The sequence below is a fragment of the Pelodiscus sinensis genome, chromosome 1, assembly GCF_049634645.1.
Source record: "Pelodiscus sinensis isolate JC-2024 chromosome 1, ASM4963464v1, whole genome shotgun sequence".
NCBI lineage: Eukaryota > Metazoa > Chordata > Testudines > Trionychidae > Pelodiscus > Pelodiscus sinensis.
In genome coordinates, this window is record NC_134711.1 from 236,262,008 (window position 1) to 236,281,733 (window position 19,726).

The 19,726-nt window shown below is 44.8% G+C and overlaps 1 protein-coding gene across 2 annotated transcripts in view; it reads right to left on the bottom strand.

Annotated features, from left to right (window-relative positions):
- Positions 1-19,526, bottom strand: part of UPF3A (UPF3A regulator of nonsense mediated mRNA decay) — a 45,339-nt gene extending 25,813 nt beyond the window's left edge. The window contains exons 1-5 of one of the 2 annotated variants that reach the window (XM_075918168.1): positions 19,275-19,526; positions 17,724-17,830; positions 9,493-9,599; positions 3,855-3,953; positions 3,614-3,724 (exon numbers count right to left, since the gene is read on the bottom strand). In XM_075918168.1, coding sequence (XP_075774283.1) covers positions 3,614-3,724; positions 3,855-3,953; positions 9,493-9,599; positions 17,724-17,830; positions 19,275-19,460 — 610 coding nt within the window. In that variant the 5' untranslated portion in view covers positions 19,461-19,526. The remainder of the gene's footprint in view (positions 1-3,613; positions 3,725-3,854; positions 3,954-9,492; positions 9,600-17,723; positions 17,831-19,274) is intronic. The other variant, XM_075918178.1, reaches the window with a different exon arrangement.
- Between the last annotated feature and the right edge of the window lie 200 nt (positions 19,527-19,726).

Below are 19,726 nucleotides of genomic sequence, written 5' to 3' on the forward strand. Positions count from 1 at the left end.
AGATACTGTCAACACTGAATTTGCAACTTTAAGGCTATCCCTTTTACTTTAATAGCTCAAAAAATGGAGTTACAAAATTTTTTATTAAGATACTGAGAAACTTAGTCATTTTCACACTGCTGTGAAATATCTAGGGAAACCTTCTGGCCAAGTACGGATACGCATTTGGGGAACTTCCACATCTATAACAATCCCACATTTTCAAGCTTTGTTAATGATAGAGTTATTTACTATTCTTAGTAATATTCTTCCCACCTCACCACTGATTTATCCTTACTCTTTGCTATGCTCAAAATAACTCTTCACTAATTGTTAACTCACACACCTACTAAATAAGCAAGTACCAAGGTCCATGCTGCAGTGTGAGTGTGCCAAGGCTGGACCACCACTTCCCACAGCTTCCACTGACTGGGAATGGCAAACGGTGGCCAATGGGAGCTATGAGAGGCAGTACCTGGTAAATAAAGCATCTGGCAGCCTGGCAGGAGCTGACCCTGGCAAACCCTTTCCATTTATTGCCCAACCCTCTGCTAAGGATTTGGAATACCTTGCATTACTTAACAACTATCCCCTCCTAGGACCAGAAACTAAGGGTGAGAATTGAAAGTGGAAGGCAGCTTGGGTGAAAATGATCATTAAATCATAGAGTTCATGATTCTAAGGAATGTTAGAAGGGAGAACAGCAAAATAGAGACAGTGGATTTCAGGAAGGTAGTTTTTAGTAAACTCAGCTGGTAGGTAACGTCCCATGAGAAGCAAAACTAAGAGGAAAAACTACCGATTGGAGTTGGCAGTTTTTTAAAAGGACATTATTAAGGTCCCAATAGCAAAATATTCCACTGCGTAGGAAAGAAAGAAAGTATGGCAAGAGACCACCTTGAATCAATCAGGAGCTCTTATATGATCTAAAAATCAAAAAGGAATCATATCAAAATTGGAAACTAGGTAAATTACAAAGGATGAATATGAGCAAACGCCGCAGGTATGCAGGGTCAAGATTAGAAAGGCAAAGGCACAAAACGAGCTAAATCCAGCTAGAGACACAAAGGGTAACAAGAAGATGTTCTACAAATATATTAAAAGCAAGAAGATGACCAAGGAGAAGGTAGGCCCCTTGCTCAGTGAAGAGGGAGAAACAACAACAGAAACTTGGAGCATGACTTTGTAAATCTCCGATCCGCGGCGCCGGGATGAGCCCGACACCACGAGTGGAACATCCACGGGGACCACTCGAAGAAGAACTTGGAAACAGCAAAGGTGCTTAATGACTGTTTCAGTTTGATGGTAACGGGATGCTTAACATAGTGAATGTTCATGGAAATGAGGTAATGTTTAGAAGTAAAAAAAGAACATGTTAAAAATTATTTAGAAAAGTTAGATGTCTTCAAGTCACCAGGGCCTGATGAAATGCATCCTAGAATACTCAAGGAGCTAATAGAGGAGGTATCTGAGAATTAGCTATCATCTTTGAAAAAATCACAGAAGTCAGGAGAGTTTCTAAAAGACCGGAAACGGGCAAATATAGTGCCCATCTATAAAAAGGTAAATAAGAACAACTCAGGAAGCTACAGACCAGTTAGTTTAATTTCTGTGCCAGGGAAGATAATGGAGCAAATAAAAAGGGAATCCATTTGCAAAAATCTGGAGATAAGAAGTTGACAGGTAACAACCAGAATGGATTTGTGAAGAACAAATCACGTCAAACCAGTCCAATAGCTTTCTTTGATAGGATAACAAGTCTTGTGGATAAGAGAGAAGTGGTGGACGTAGTATACCTAAACTATTATAAAGTAGGAATATAACTGGCTGGATAATAGTTCTCAGAGAATAGTTATTAATGGTTCACAGTCACAGTGGAAGGACATAAACTAATGAAAAGCTGGGTATCCAAAGGGGGTCGGTTTTGGGACTGGTTCTGTTCAATATCTTCATCAACAATTTAGATATTGGCATAGAGAGTACCCTTATTAAGTCTGCAGATGATAACAAGCCGGGGGGATTGCAAAAGCTTTGGAGGATAGGGTCATAATTCAAAATGATCTGGACAAACTGGAGAAATGGTCTGAAATAAGCAGGATGAAGTTTACTAAGGACAAATGAAAAGTACTCCACTTAGGAAGGAACAATCAGTTTCACACATACAGAATGGGAAGTGATTGTTTAGGAAGCAGTACTGCTGAAAGGGATCTAGGGGTCAAAGTGGACCACAAGTTAATATGGGTCAACAGCGTGATGCTGTTGAAAAAAAAAGCAAACATGATTCTGGGATGTATTAACAGGAGTATTGTGAGCAAGACACAAGGAGCAATACTTCTGCTCTACTCTACAGTGATTAGGCCTCAGATGGAGTATTGTGTTCTGTTCTGGGCACCACATTTCAAGCAAGATGTGGAGAAATTGGAGACGGTCCAGAGACGAGCAACACAAATGATTAAAGGTCTAGAAGACTGAAAGAATTGGGCTTGTATAGTTTAGAAAAGAGAAGACTGAGAGGGGACATGATAGAGGTTTTCAAGTATCTAAAAGGGTGTTACAAGGAGGAGGGAGAAAAATTGTTCTCCTTAGCCTCTGAGGATAGGACAAGAAGCAATGGGCTTAAACTGCAGCCAGGGAGGTTTAGGTTGGACATTAGGGAAATTTTCTTGTCAAGGTGCTTAAACACTGGAATAAATTGCCTTGGGAGGTTATAGAAACTTCATCACTGGAGATATTTAAGAGCAGGTTGGATAGACATCTATCAGGGATGATCTAGAATTCTCAATGGTGATTAGTCCTGCCATGAGGGCAGGGGACTGGACTCAATGACCTCTCAAAATCCCTTCCAGTTCTAGTATTCTATGATACTATGAAATCTTGGTTTTCAGCATAGCAGTGAAAAGTACTAATCAAAAGGTTAATTTCTAGGGTAAGTACAACCGTTTTTTTTTTTTTTTCAAAAGCTGAGTTGGGAAAAAAATAGATTGCATAACAGAGCAGGAAAGACCATGCATACAATTTTTTTGCTTTGTAGTACCCTCATGAGCTTTAAATATATGTATTATTTATAATGTTCACACTGTTGAATCCTGAACAATGAAACCCAATATATTTTAATCCTGAAGAGCTCAATCTTGATCTGATGTGTACTGATCCTGCTCTAGAATATGAGAGACATGCTGCCTATATAAACACAGTTTAATTCAATATTTGATTATTTTTTCAGCCTTCCCTGAGATGATCTTGATAGGGTATTTCACCTTTCACTGTGCAGACACCCAGGATTATGAACGAGCTTGAATGCAGTATTGAGGCTCTTGACCATTCTTTCATTTTACGTTTTCATTTTAGCCTTTCTAACCATCTTTCAACAGTAAACATATATTATTCCTTTATAAATACTAAGGACCAATTTTTGAAGACATTGAATATACGGAACATATGAGTTCAATGCATTCAGAAGCAGAAGTGTACCATATGACGTGGTTGTAAGCATTACCCCAATGGAGAATAAGAAAATATACTCTCAATTACTGCCAGACTGAATGGGGGAGATCCTGCTGGTAGTATCCCAAAAATATGAAAAGAATAATCTTAAAATTATCAGTAATGAGGAAAAAAGACAAATAAAACAGACCAATGAGTTCCCTTGTTTTTGCTTCAATCTCTCCCAACAGAATCTCAGGGTTAGCACAGATTTTCTCTTCATCAGCACAGTAACTTTCTAAAAATTTCCTATATTCTGGATCTGTGAAAATATTGTAAAAAATATTAATAAGCTATTTATACTTCACAACACTAAACAGAAATTAGTATCTTATATTATTAACAATAAACTAAGCATCTTTTTCATCATGAGATCAAGAAAATGTGTTTACCATCTTCAATGCTTCCAGCTTTTGCATCTTTTTTCTTTAGCTTCTTTTTTGAAATCTTTTGGAACGGAGCAAATTCCACCACAGCAGGATATTCCAAGCCTTAAGAGAGAGACCAAATGCTCAATTTCTTGATAGGAAAATATTAGTAATTTAACAGTGAGATTTTCAACAGCATAGAGTACTTGCCTAACTCGGTTTCCACTGAAGTCAGCGAGGAGTGCTTTTGAAAAAAAACATGCTAAATTGCTAATGAAATGACTCTAGTATTAGGGATAAATAACATGTAGTACCATGAAATATCTACAGATTAACATAAATAAATGTGTATTGGAATTACACACTTTGATTTCAGATACTGTTGCCACAAGTATCAGAACAAAAATTGGTGCCTAATTATTTTGATATCCCTATCAGAATTGTGAGAAATAAATAGATCAGCAATTGCATATCAACCCATTCTTTTACCATTCATAGCTTGACTATAACTCTATGAAGATTTACACTGAATTAACAAACTGGCATATGAGAGTTCAGCCCAACAAACATAGCACACTAATCAATTTGTTATTCTGGAAATAAATATAAAACAATTGAAAGACAAGGTGGGTGAGATAATATCTTAGTCGGGACAAAATTCTATTGGTGAAGAATTTGACAAGACCTTAAAAAGAGCTCTGTGTAATTGCAAAGATAATCTCTTTCAATAACAGAAATTGGTCCAATAAAAGATATTACCTCACCCACCTTGACTGCTTAATATCCTGGGATCAAGAAGGCTTGAACACTGGATAAAACAACTGAGATATTTTATAAAGTTTTGTTGATGAAAAAAGGGGATGACATCTCCATTTTAATATAGCAACATGAAAAGCTATGTGAAATGCAGCCATTTTAATATATATGGGTTTGTGCAAGCCATCTTATTTTTACATGCATGGGTTCTCAGTCTATACATTTTGCTCTACTTCTGGGGTTAGAACAAACTCAAAAACCTCACAGAAAAATTGATGAAACGGATGGAATATATTTGGAGTCCAAACCATATAAAACTTATGATTGTTGCCTGTTTTTCACTTAAAAAAATAAATCAGTCCAAGTTCACCTAAATTTGCCCAACTTCACTCAAAAGTTGCCTAAATTCACTAGAAACTAGGTTGAGGTAACGTAGTTGGTAAACCTGGCTTGAGGGAAAAATATAATTTTTGTCATTTAAAAAAATATTCTTACAACTTTTTTTTGTTGAGAAGCTGTAACACCTCCCAACTGTGGAGCAGGGATTTGAAATTTGGAAAGGTGTTTAACCTCATGTCAGAAATGTGCTTTTTCCCATCCCTGTAAAAAATCCCCAAAATTTGGCAAAATTATGTCTCTCAAATACCTCAGTTGGTATGTGCTCACTAGAGAATTGTCAGAGTTTGGCAGCTAATTTCTTTGAAGATTCTATCTCCACTGATTATGACCTATCCCTGAGGGCTCCTAAAGGCTAACCTACCATTCCACAAAAAACGTGAGCATGCTCTATCCCAAGACTGCAGGGGTGGAAAAGGTCTTTCCCTACAGGGCAGATGTGTAACCAAGCATCAGAATTGAGAGCAGGGAGATGGTCTCTCTGGTGTTCTGAGTGTTCCACCTGACATCAGCAAGGATGAGGAGGAAAAAACTTCATGTAATGCAGCAGGGTAGGTAGGGAAAAGGAATCAAGATGGGGCAAGGACAGGAGCTGGGGAGGAGCAGATAGATGCAGATTGTGTCTGGGGGGAAACGGGAGCAAGGGAGAGAGTGGCAATAGCCAGAAAGACTATCAGGTGGGACAGGAACTGGAGAATAGAAAGATTAACACTTGAGGAGAGGGGAGTACTGGTGAAGATACACACTACCAACTGTCATGTAGATATACACTAAATTACAAGATCATTAAGATTGCAATCAAGCACTCAAAAGTTAGGAAATGCTAGAATCGAAGTTATCTGTACAACATTAATTTGACCTCATTATAATCTTCAATAATGGGATGACATACTATTCTATAAGCAGGCCACCAGCCTCATTGTTTGCAGGATGAAATTATTGAATGGATAAGAGATGTGCAGTGACTGAGGTTGTTGTCTGTATGATTCATCTTATTTGTTACTGAATTTGGAAGGAGTGTACTGAAAGAGATTGAAGGAAGAGAAAGGAAGGTCTTATAGTTCAAGAAGTTGTAGAAATAAATTCTATTCCTGCCTCTGCCACAAAGCTCCTATGTAATACTGGGCAAATTATTTAAACCAGTGTTCTACAGCTTTTTATACCCAAAATCACATTTTAAATGTCAAGGCAAGCCAAGTTCTACCCCATCCCTTCCCCAAGACCCCAGCCCTTCCTTGAGTCCCCGTCCTCTCCATTCCTCTACTCTCCATTACTTGCTATCCCCAGCCCTTACTCACTCTCACTTGATTGAGACAGGAGGGGTGGGATCTGTGGTGGGAATGAGGGATTTGGGTGTGGGAAGGGATGAAAAGTGCAAGCTCTGGGAGGCAATTTGGGTGCAGGAGGAGGAAGCGAAGGGGATGCTGGCTTGGGGAGGGAGCTCCAGGCTGGAGAGTGTTGGGGTCAGGTGGAGGGTTGGGATGCTGAGCAAGCCACAGGCTTGTGGATATGGTGGCTCAGGAGATTGGGTTGGGCTATATGAGGGGCTCAGAGCTGGGGGGTTGGGTGCATAATGGGCTTAGGGCACAGTTTTGCGGTGTGCGAGTGGTGTAGGAGTGTTGTGGAACAAGACTGGGATGTGAGGGTGCAGGACTTTAGGGATGTGAGGAGCTCAGGACTAAGGATGTAAAAGACTAGTCGACTAGTCAACTATCCAATAAGCATTTGCTTATCGGATAGTATTTTGACTAGTCGACTAGTCAATTCCCCCCTCCCTTTGCTGCCTCTATCTGATGGAGGCAGAAAAGGGGGGGGGGAGAAGGGGTACTTTAAAGTGGCCCAAGGTAGCGTTTCAAAGGGGCAGCCATGGAGCCAGGGGTCAGCTGGGGACTCCCCAGCTGATCCTGGGCTCCCCGCAGCATTTCCCCGGAACCCAGATCAGTCCTCAGCTGATCCCAGGTTCCAGGGAAATGCCGTGGGAATCCCAGGGTCAGCTGCCTCTGTGCCTTTCAAAGGCACAGTGGAGCCCGGGGTCAGCTGGGGACTCCCCAGCTGATCCAGGGTTCCACACGGCACTTTCCCAGAACCCGGGATCAGCTGGGGACACTTGTGCATTTCAAAGCAGGCACGCCATGTGCAGCCCGGAGTCAGCGGGACTTCCCACTGGCCATGGGCTGTACGCAGAGTTCCACATTCCTTCTTTGAAATGTACAAGAGCTCCTTTGTACATATCAAAGGAGGAATACAGAAGTGTCTATTGACTAGCTGACAGAAATTCCATCGACTAGTCAACTACCCACATTTTAACATCCTTACTGATGTGGCCCCAACTGAGACACTTCACTCCCCTGGCACCCCAGGCCTGATGGTGGGGGGGGGAGGAAGAGTAGGTAGGACTGAGGTTCAAGGCCTCAGGCCAGATTACCTCTTCTGGGATTCCAGGGTTAGTGGATTTTGTGCGGTCCCCTAGAATCTGAGGTGGGGCCAAAAATGAGGAGTTCTTTGTGTGGGACAGAACTGCCAATGAGTGGAATAGGGATGAGGGGGCAGACTCTGGGTGGGAAGCAGGGTACGGGAACAAGCTGGGGGTAGGTCTCTGGCCAGGAGGAAGGGGGCAGGAGAAGGGTACTGGTGGGTGTGTCTGATCAGAGAGCAGGAGCAGGGTGCTGGTGGGTGTCTGGCCAGGGGGCAGAGTGCTGGTCGGGGTCTGGCTAGGAGAGAGGGGGTAGGGTCAGCTTGGCCAGTAGCTGGGGGTTTCTAGGGACAACTATGTCTCGGGAAGGTTCTGCAGGCAGCGCTGGAAGAAGTGCACATGCAGCTCCTTTAAGAAATCCAGCCACTCCGGATCCTCTGCCGCCAGGGGTGGCCCGTGACTATAGAACGCCTCGGCCGTCGCCTAGGGCCCAACCTTCAATGGCGCCCAATGATGATGTCACAGGGCGCCCGATGATGATGTCGGCCCATTGACAGCTATGCAGGAAGGGGTGCCGATTACACTTTCTGCCTGGTGCGCCAGCTGCCACAGCCCACCTCAGACCACTCCTGTCTGCTGCTATCTTAACTCCCCCTCCAAACCTGCCTCCCTGGTGCACAGGGGAGGGAAGGCAAGACAAGAAAGTGCACGTGCTGCTGTGGGGAGGGGAGGAGCAGCGCGCAAGCTTCCTGAGAAGCCAGCTCTGGTGTGGAGCCTCAAAACTTTCCCCCTCATACCACAGGAAGCTGGATCTAGCTCCAGTTTTGCAAGGGGCAGGAGGTTGTAGCACCAGCATGGGCTTCTTGTTTCGGGTGGGGGGAACAAAGAGGAAGCTGGAAACACTGCCTCGTGATTGACTGGCAGTGCCCCCGTGATTGACTAGTCAATCGCAATCGACTGGTTGGTGACCACGGACATAAACTGAGCTTTTCACAGGTATCCACTGTGTGCCCCTCACTTTCTTGATACTCACCTTGAGACACATAGGATCTGACTTGCAAAAGTGCTAATCAGTTACAACTGCAACTTAAGCCAATAGCAATTGTGTTCTGGATGTATAAAGCACAATAAAATCTAAGTACTCTGAAAAGTAATGCCATAAGCACCTCCAATTTGGCATCCAAAAACAGTGGAGACTTGAGAATTTTGGCCTTCATTTTCCATGCATAAAATGGGAAAACAATACCACTTTCTCTCTCAGCCATGTTATAAAGATCAATTCATGAGTGTCTGTGAAGCACTCACATAGTATGGTGGTGAGCTCCACAGACAAGCCCAACAGGAAATTAATGGGTTTGGATGGTGTGTTAAATAAGGCACGTGACTATATGCTGAATGATAAGGATACAAAAAACTACTCGGTGAGCACCACCATCTTAAGTATCAAATGAGGCAGAAGTCATGTGGAAAAAACAGTTTGCGTACGTCTACACAGCAACGTTATTTCGAACTTAGTCCGCGTGTACACAGCAGGCAGTTATTTTGAAATAATGTTGAACTACTGTCAAGCTGGAGGACTTCTTACTTTGACTCATGTAACCCTCATTGTACGAGGAGTAAAGGGAAGAAGTCAGAGGAAGAGTGCTCTATTTTGAAATAAGTGCTGTGTAGACACTCCCAATTTTGAAATAAGCTATTTTGAAATAAACTATGCAATTAATGTAATTCAATTTGTGTAGCTTATCTTGAGTTAAGCCCTGCAGTGCAGACACATCCTATGTGACCCTGTAAATAAAGTCAATATCAAATGCACAAAGAAGCAAAATGAAGACTGCCCAGGCATATTTAAATTTGATATATCTTAACTTTTGAGTGCTTGACTTTACAGTCTTGATGCTCTTTTAACTATTTTAATAAGGTACTATTAGTTTAACTATTTTAATACATTAATACTATATATTAAATAAAGACTTCCAAAAATACTTACTCTTCTGAAGTCCTACAAAAGATAAAGGTTTATAAAAGTTAATTCCAGAAAAATCAAACATGTAATAAATAGGTTGCACTAAGATTTTTTAAAAATGTAAGTGGTCCAACCTTTATTATCAATGAAGACATAGCCATCAAAGCGATCTCTAAAAAGAAGGATGTCATCAGGATTTCTAAAATTAATGTATGCTCTTGAGTAGAGATGAGGATAAAGACTGCAACAAGAAACAATTTTGTTTTCTGTTATTTATTGTCATGTTCAGGAATGAAGAAAGAAGCAAAATTAGAATTATCCTATCATCATTCTCATCCCTCTTGTGAAATGATTGCTCTAACCTTGAATATCACAGAATGCAATTTCTCTCTCTCTCTCTCTCTCTCCCTCCATCCCAGCAAAATGCAACTTATTGCCAGGGTATCCCATATCCTGACAATTATGGAGTTTAATTCTGAATTAGGAGACAACTAACTCTTTTTCAAATCTTGGAATGCATGTTTACATTCTGTGCCCCCTTAGGGTATATGTACACTCAAAAGTTTTGGTGATGAAATTAATGTTGACAAAGATCGCCCCCCAAAAGTCGCCAAAGCGTACTGGCTCCCTTATTTGACACATCATGGCCACATTTTTAGCTCTCGCATCGACAGACTGGTGCGTCTCTCAGTGCCTGGTGAAACCTTCTTTCACTAGATACTGTGGGAATGCAGAACGGAGCACAGCATATTGGTTAGTGATAAATAATGAGATAACTCTGCTTCTGTAAATACTTACGTGAGTGAATAAATGTGTAGAAGCAAGCAGAAAGTTATTCACTCATGTTTGCAAATACGGGAACTTAAATTGAGAAATTTCTCAATTTATATATAAATTAAAAAATGAAAATGCTATAGATATAACTTCACAAAAACATCAGTTTAAAGTTAACTGTGTTAATGACATAATACATTTAACAGATATAAATATATGTATCTATAAAAATAAACATTAATTGAATATATTCATGAAAGTGTCAATATTTCTATGCAAGTGGATGGCACTGAGTATACTATATGGAGGTAGCAATTACTATGTGAAAAGAGAGAAGAAAATTTAAATGATTTATTTCCTCAGAAACATTTCTAAAAATCTAATATTTCAATAACAGATCTTTTACCCCTGGGTTGGCACCACAATCTATTTTTCCCCAACACATAAACAGCAATATTTTTCTGCCTTTTTACATTTATATTTTGTAAGAGTGAATACACTTCACACTGAAGTAAAACACTTAAAGCAGTGAATTTTATTTACATTAAGCATGTATTATTGTTATTAGCAGCAGTTAAATGTAAGACAACTAGTATATTCTGGAAAATACAGTCTTCAAAAATTATCTTGTATATTTTGAAGGGATGTACATTAATGTAGCCACAAGATGTACATTAATAAATTTTTTTAAATATGATGGACCAAAATCACCACTTACAGCACACAAAAATGCAAAAACATGTGAGTGCAAAGTTGCACTACTGAAGTGGAATTCTCTCCTAGCTGTACTAGATTTATCACAATAAATAGGTATGGCTATGAAGTACTTAGCAATTGTGGGTTCATCCTTCAGATGAAGCCAGTTCCATAGACAAATCCAAGATACATAATTTCTAGGAGGTGAATCAGAGAGATATGGCCAGCCAGTTTTGGATGACTGTTGTACTTTGGGAAATATGAGAGGTGTGAAAGATAGCAAGGTTTCTATTTTATATTCACTTTTTTAAGTACCTAATGGTTACTACTGTGGAAATTCTGTGCCACAGTTCACATGCAGAATTTATGTGCTATGCAGAATTTTTTTCCCTGCAGAAAATATTTCTGCTGGAAAGATGCTGCACTTATGCCTTTCACCCATCACGGCCACTGTGGCAAGAGAACAGAGAGCAGCTGCTCCAGGGCCAATCCCAGCTGCAGATAGGGAAAAGAAGAGGCTGTGTTCCTCATCGCACAGTGCATGAGGGGCCAGCTCAGAAGGCATTAGAAACGGATGGATGGACACTATGGAGTATATGAGGCTGCTGTGAGGATCGCAGATTGGTGTTTACAAGAGTAGTGGGAGAAAGGAAACATTTGGTTTGTATATTTTACCACCAACCCCCAAACAAAAACACACATACAACCTACAGTGAAATAATACAATACCAGTGAGAAGTGAAAAGACTCACAGCTAAGATTTCTGCAAGAATTTTACCACAGACATTAGTCAGAAAATGAAGGGTTCCTCCTTGTTCCTTGATTTGATAGAAACATTTAACTATCATTGTTCTTGCATTTCTGCTTTTGTGAACCCCATTTTTCTCACTCCTCCCATACACATTTTAGAGCATGAAATAAATTCCCTCATCTAGTCACATACTAAATATAGCTGAGGAACAAAACTTGACAATTGTGCACAAACACTCTGAGGTCAAGCAAAAATATACTGAACTGGATTCTCTGCTGCCTTGTACTTTGTGTGGTTATTCATAATCTGTAAAGTGATTAAGTGAAAAGGAGATAAAAATGTTGGTAATTCAAAATTGATAGCAATATACAGCTTATACAGGTTGGACCTCCCTGGTTCTGTACCCTCAGGACCTGAGTGGTCTCAAACCATGGAGTAGGCCAGATGAGGAGAGGTCAAGGCTCCCTCCCAGCTGTAGGCTCTTCTCCAAGCTGGAGCTGTGCTCCCTGCCGCCTGCCCTGTTGCTTCTAACCCCCCCACTGCGCCAAGCCTGGCCAGGGCTACATCTCCTACTTTGTCAGCCCCGGACAGGAACCAGCCCCGCTGCCTCCAGCCCCAATCAGGGCTGCACTCCCACCACAGTGCAGGCCCAGGATGAGCACCCACCTGACTCCAGCCCTGGTTGGACTGTGCTCCCACCACCAGCCCCAGCTAGGACTGTGTTTCCACTGTGCCAGCCCCATCAAGGACTGCAATCCTGGCCCCACTGACTCCAGTCCTGGTCAGGGCTGTGCTGTCCGTGTTGGCCCTATTGGGGGTGGGCACCTTACCACCAGCCCAGCTCGGGGCTCTCTGGTCCAACGATATTCATGGTCCTGCGGACCATGGATATTGCAAGACCAGAGAGTCCTGGATTTTAAAGGTACAACCTGTACAACCTTCATTTTACATACATAAAAATGACCACACAAGGTGAAAGACAGTGAAGAATCAGGTATATTATCAACTTCCATATGAGCCACTGTCCTTTGGAAGCTCTACAAAATGTCTACACTGCCCCCGTTTTGCTCAAAAAATATGCAAATGAGGCAAAGCGTGGAATATTGCTGCACCTAATTTGCATAATTAATTAGCTCTGTTTTTGCGCAAGAGGCTTTTGTGCAAAACTCCCCTCCTGCGCAGAAGCTGTTCTTCCTGAAAAAATGCAGAAGCAAGAGGGGGGTTTTGTGCAAAAGCCTCTTGTGTAAAAATGGAGCCTAATTAATTATGCAAATGAGGCACAGCAATATTCCACATGCCTCATTTGCATATTTTTTACGCAAAATGGGGGCAGTGAAGACATAGCCTAAGGGTCTCAGGTGCTTTTCAAGAGAATCAAAATCCCACAGGATTGAGCCTTTAGGCCCCATGTATAGGGGAAGTTTTTTCAATATAGTTTTCTCCATGATTATACAGTTATAACTAAACTAAAGGAGTGCATCAACATTGTTTTGTGTGAAGTGATTTAAACTACTTCTTTCATGAAATATAGCATCCACACAGTATGACATTTTGAAATAAGTGAACAGCATTCTGGGCAAGTATCCCAAGATTCACTGTTCTATACTTAGTGCACTATGGGACAGTTATTGGGCTTCTGGGACTTGGTATCAAATTCCCATGATTGCTTCCACAGTATCCCAAAATTGGTCTGGTTTTCACTAGCTGGTCATTTTCGACTGTTTCAGTTGCACACAAATTTTCAAACTGCTATTAGGGAGACTGGAACGCCATGATCCAAACACTGATTAATAAAAAAACAAAGTACTTAGATGTACTGGTAATCATACAGGCAAGTAGCATTTTAGGAGAAGGAAGAAACCTATCTCTATAACCTCTAAGATTTCACCTGGCTACTGCAGAGGAGGAGGAGAAGGAGAATGAAACCAAGCAGATACTTCAGTATTACCGTATATTCCGGCGTACAAGACGACCTCTGAAGTTAAAAAACATCCCCCAAAAATCGGGGGTCGTCTTGTACGCCGGATGCCCCACCGCCGGAGCCCCTCCGCGGCTTTGAAAGCCTCGGGGGAAGCCGGCGGGGGGGCATCCCAGGCGCGCATGGGCTGCCCCCCTGCCGGGCGGGCAGCCCATGCGCACCTGGGATGCCCCGCCGCCGGCTTCCCCCGAGGCTTTCAAAGCCGCGGAGGGGCTCCGGCGGGCGGGCAGCCCATGCGCGCCTGGGATGCCCCGCCGCCGGCTTCCCCCGAGGCTTTCAAAGCCGCGGAGGGGCTCCGGCGGGCGGGCAGCCCATGTGCGCCTGGGATGCCCCCCCGCCGGCTTCCCCCGAGGCTTTCAAAGCCGCGGAGGGGCTCCGGCGGGGGGGCAGCCCATGCGCGCCTGGGATGCCCCCCCGCCGGCTTCCCCCGAGGCTTTCAAAGCCGCGGAGGGGCTCCGGCGGGGGGGCAGCCCATGCGCGCCTGGGATGCCCCCCCGCCGGCTTCCCCCGAGGCTTTCAAAGCCGCGGAGGGGCTCCGGCGGGGGGGGGGGGGGGGAGCCCAGGCGCTCCTGGCGGCTTTGCTCCCGGTGCCTCTGGTCTGCTGGGGACCATCTCCAGCAGACCAGGGACACCGGGAGCAAAGGAGGCGGAGGGGCGCTGGGGTATAAGATGAAACCCTATCTTTTAATTAAAAAGATAGGGGGTCGTCTTATACGCCCAGTCGCCCTATACGCCGGAAAATACGGTACATTTTACTGGATTGGTTCACTCAATAGAGCACCATTTCTGGACTTGGCCAGCCAGCACTAGCTGCAGTCTTGATATAACCAGAAGTGGAAGGTCAGTTCCCTGCAACCTACACAGACTTCACCTAAGATCACCAGTGCCAAATAAATAATATGACAATTCCTCTAAGTGTAGAGAAGTATGTAGCCACTGCTGTCTGGAAATCCAGTTGCTACTGGTCGATAACTAATTAGCTCAATGTTGGTAAAATCAACTCTTGGGGCTGCTGTCATGGAAGTGTGCCCCCCACCCCCGCCTCCAATCCTTTGGGTTTTTTGCTTTCTGCTGGAACCTATTAATGAGGTCAGCAAACATCTCCTCCCTCTTCCTCTTCCTCTCTCCTCTGAGGTTGGCCAGGCACTCAGCTACAGACAACGTTCCTCTTTATGTGGGCCATTCCAGTTGCTAGGAGAACAGAGAAACAATAAAGCAGTTACTGTACCAATATTAGCTATCCTGCTGTCAGGGCTGTTCCCCAAATGATTAGTCAATAAGGGGGGCACTTGTTATCCCACTGTGCCTCTCCCTGTGAAATGTACAAGAGCCACCCACAGCTCTTGTATATTTTAAAGGGAGAGAGGAGGCAGGGACCTGCCCCAAGAGCAAAACAATCCAAGCTGGTGCGGGTTCCCCTCTGTGCCTTTTCCTTTGAAATGTACAAGAGCCACCGGCATCTCTTGTACATTTTAAAGGGAGAGGAACAGCAGTCAGACCGGTGCGAGCAATCCAAGTGAGGTTAATAGAAAGGAACATACACACTGCCAAATTAAGTGTAAAAATGTAATCAGAAAAGCCAAAAAAGATGTAGAGGAACAGCTAGCCAAAAACTCAAAAAATAATAGCAAAATGTTTTTTAAGTACATTAGAAGCAGGAAGCCTGCTAAAAAAACAGTGGGGCTCCTGGATGATCGAGATATGAAAGGAGCAATCAAGGATGATGAAGCCATTGTGGAGAGACTAAATGATTTCTTTGCTTCAGTCTTCATGGCTGAGGATGTTAGGGAGATTCCCAAACCTGCACCATCCTTTGTGGGTGATGAATCTGAGGAACTGTCTCGGATTGAAGTGTCATTAGAGGAGGTTTTGGAACAAACTGAAAAACTTAACAGTAACAAATCACCAGGACCGGATGGCATTCACCCAAGGGTTCTGAAAGAACTCAAATGGGAAATTGTGGAACTATTAACTGTGGTTTGTAACCTATCCTTTAAATCAGCTTCTGTACCCAAGGACTGGAAAACAGCAGTGGTCCCCAACGCGGTGCCCAGAGGCGCCATGGCGCCTGCCAGGCCATTTCTGTGCGCCCGCCGAGTGGTGCATGTGCGGTGTCGGCCCCTGGGCACGCAGTGTCTGGGTGGCCCCGCCCCTGGGTGCATGGCGCAAGGGCTGTGCTGGCCCCAGGCGTGCGGCGTATGGGTGGCCCCGCCCCCAGGTGCATGGCGCAAGGACTGTGCTGGCCCTGGGCGTGCGGTGTATGGGCGTCCCCGCCGCTGGGAACGTGGTGCATGGGCGGTGCTGGCCCCTGGGTGCACAGCGTATGGGTGGCCACACCCCTGGGTGCACAGTGCAAGGGCTGTGTCAGCACCAGGCACGCGGCGTATGGGTGGCTCCGCCCCTGGGTGCATGGAGCAAGGGCTGTGCCGGCCCTGGGCGCACGGTGTATGGGCGTCCCCAGCCCTGGGCACGTGGCACAGGAGTGGTGCCGGCCCCAGGTGCGCAGCGCATGGGTGGCCCCACCCCCGGGCGCAGGCGCGGCCCCGCCCCCGGCAGCCCCAAAATGTTGGGGACCACTGATTAATATAACGCCAATATTTAAAAAGGTCTCTAGTGGTGACCCTGGCAATTACAGACCAGTAAGTCTAACGTCAGTACCAGGCAAATGAGTTGAAACAACAGTAAAGAATAAAATTGTCAGACACATAGAAGAACATAATTTGTTGGGCAAAAGTCAACATGGTTTCTGTAAAGGGAAATCATGTCTTACTAATCTATTCAAGTTCTTTGGAGGGGTTAACAAACACGTGGACAAAGGGGATCCAGTAGATATAGTGTACTTAGATTTCCAGAAAGTCTTTGACAAGGTCCCTCACCAAAGGCTCTTGCGTAAATTAGGTTGTCATGGGATAAGAGGGAAGATCCTTTCATGGATTGAAAACTGGTTAAAAGACAGGAAACAAAGGGTATGAATAAATGGTAAATTTTCAGAATGGAGACGGGTAACTAGAGGTGTTCCCCAAGGGTCAGTCCTAGGACCAATCCTATTCAACTTATTTATAAACGATCTAGAAAAAGGGGTAAGCAGTGAGGTGGCTAAGTTTGTGGACGATACTAAACTGTTCAAGATAGTCAAGACCAAAGCAGACTGTGAAGAACTTCAGAAAGCTCTCACCAAACTGAGTGATTGGGCAACAAAATAGCAAATGAAATTGAATGTGGAAAAGTATAAAGTAATGCACATTGGAAAAAATAACCCCAACTATACATACAATATGATGGGGGCTAATTTAGATACAACTAATCAGGAAAGAGATCTTGGAGTTATCGTGGATAGTTCTCTGAAAACGTCCACACAGTGTGCAGCGGCAGTCTGGATGCTCTCTTTTGAAAAAGCCCTGTTTGCATTCAAGAACGCCTTTTTTCGAAAGAGTACTTTCGAAAAAAGGTGTTCTTCCTGGTAAAATGAGGTTTACTGTGGTCGAAAAACCTGCTGCGTTCTTTTGATTTAATTTCGAAAGAACGCGGCAGCAGCCTAGAGGTAGGGGAAGTTTTTTCGAAAAAAGGCCACTTTTTTTGAAAAAATCTTGTAGTTTAGACACACCCCAAATGAAATTAATGGGTAGCAGGTTACAACTAATAAAAGAAAGTTCTTCTTCACACAGCACACAGAGGAGGCTGTGAAGGCTAGGACTATAACAGAGTTTAAAAAAGAGCTAGATAAATTCATGGAAGTTAGGTCCATAAATGGCTATTAGTCAGAGCATAAGGAATGATGCCCCTGGCCTCTGTTTGTCAAAGGCTGGAGAAGGATGGCAGGAAACAATTTGCTTGATCATTGTCTTCGGCCTACCCCCTCTGGGGCACCTGGTACTAGCCACTGTCAGCAGACAGAATACTGAGCTAGACGGACCTTTGGTCTGACCCAGTATGAGATGGTGTTTGGGGCGGGGGGGCAGCAAGTGAGTGGAGGGGAAGTGACTAGTTGAGTTCCTAGTCAACTACCTGATAAGCATTTTCTTATCAGATAGTTGACTAGTTGCTTACATCCCTAATATAAATTTGTTATGCGACTATGCCCAGTGTATCTTAGTGAGGTAGGTTGCTTACAAACGCATAGAAAATACCTCGTTCCTTCTTAGTGCAGATAAACAGCACCTCCTCACCTGGGATCAGCAGTACAAAATTCAAAATAATCATGTGCAGGTAGTGGATGTAGCTGCTCTTCTAGTTGCTCCTTGGTTAGACAAGGAGGAAGCCGGCGAATGACTACCTGTAAAACAACGTAGTTAAAATTTAAAATTTAAGATTAATTTAGTACTAATTCAATATTTAAATGTTGTCAAAATAGTAAACAAATTATATTGCATCTTTCTGAAAAACTCCCTAGAACTAAGGGATACAATTTTACCAAACACAGCCTGGACCTCCCTGGTCCTGCAACCTGGAGACCTGACTGGTCCCAGATGAGGGATTTTGCCAGACCAGGGGAGATCATTTCTGGCTCCCCTGCTGCCAGCTCCACCTCCTGCCCTGTCTCCCCTCCCAACTCCCTTCCGCCCCCCGCCTCCCTCCCTCCTGCAAACTTCTCACTCCCTATCTCTCCCACTGATCAGCTGAGTCATGTGCAAGTTCCCGGACGTCCACAGCTACCTGAGCTGTACACTTCTCCCCCCACCACATTGCGCAGGGCTCCTGGTCCCCACCCCCACCTCATACAGGGACTCCAGACCACGGATGTTGCCAGACCAGAGAGTTTCGGTTTATAGAGGTGCCACCTGTAGTCAGGGACTGGGACACAGTTTCTGTCATACAGATGAAGGAATGATAGCTAACACGTGAAACATAATTACAGGATAACAAATCTTTTAACAGAGAGTTTAGAAGCAACTATAGTTAAACTGCATATAAAAATGTTAAAATTATGTAAGATTAAATTAAATGACTAAATACACAAAATACATTCTCTCTCTCTCACTTTTGTTGAAAGAATAAAATAAATACATTCATATGTGGCCTACTGTCTGGCACCATTTAATTCCATAAAATAGTTAGGAACACAATTTGCATGAAAACATGTGGCTGGAGAGCTGTCAAATGGTAGAGCAGAGAAACGCGAGGTCAGCATTTCTGTGTTGCTCCCAGCTCTCACTTTAAGCAAGTCACACTGCCTGTCTGGGCCTCAGTTTCCCAATAGGGAAGGACTTTTGTGAGAATTGCTTGTAAAATGCTTAGATGAAAGATGTTTGCTATAAATATAAAAAAGCAAAGTTCATGTTGTGGCATAGGCACATCTGCATAGGCAAATTCCCCAGTCCTCTGCCACAGCATTTGTCATCCTTGATTTTTAACTGGCCAGCGGAGTTGCAGTAATAATCTCTGACAATTCACATCATTTTACGAAGATGGATAAATATCCTTATTCTTGTTCTGGCGATGGGCAACTTGAGGCAGGGAGCTCCAAGCGCAAACCACGCTGCCTAGTAAACAGCTGCTAAGTCCCTGGGTAGAAACCCGAGTCCCCGGGCTATAGTGCGCCCCCGCTGCACGGCCCCAAATCCCTCCCCCTCCCCCAGGGAAAACCCCCTTCACCCCCCCCCCCGCTCCACTCTTCGTTCCCAGGGCCGAATCCCCGCCCTCCGCTCCGTCCCCTCAGACAAACCTCCCCCCCCCCCCCGGCGCGCGCTGTCCCTGGTGCTGACGCGCCGGCCGCTCACCTTGCTCAGCGCCGCTCGCTTCTCCTCCCGCTGCCGGCCCAGGCCCGGGTGCGGCGGCCCCGGGGCCGGCGGGGGCGTCTCGGGCTCCCGGCGCGGCGACTCCCGCCGGAGCGGGGTCTCCATGGGCCGCTTCTCCCGCCCGCCCCCGCGCGCCAGCCCCGGCCCGGCCTCCCGCTCCGACCTCATGCAACCGACGCCGCCCGGCGCAACGACACCTCGCGAGACCCGCGCCCGCCCAGCCACCGCACCGGCGCCGAGCCGCGTCTCGCGAGATTTGCCCCCTGGCTGGAGAAGCGCTGCGGGCCGCCGGAGCCGGGTCCTCCCACGTTCTGTGCGCCCTCGAGCCGCCTTCGCCGCGTGCGCGGCCACAGACCTGTCCCGCTCGGCCCTTGCTCCACGTGTCTGCCACGCTGCCTCTCGCCGGGGCGGCACCGCACCGCGCCCCCCAGGCT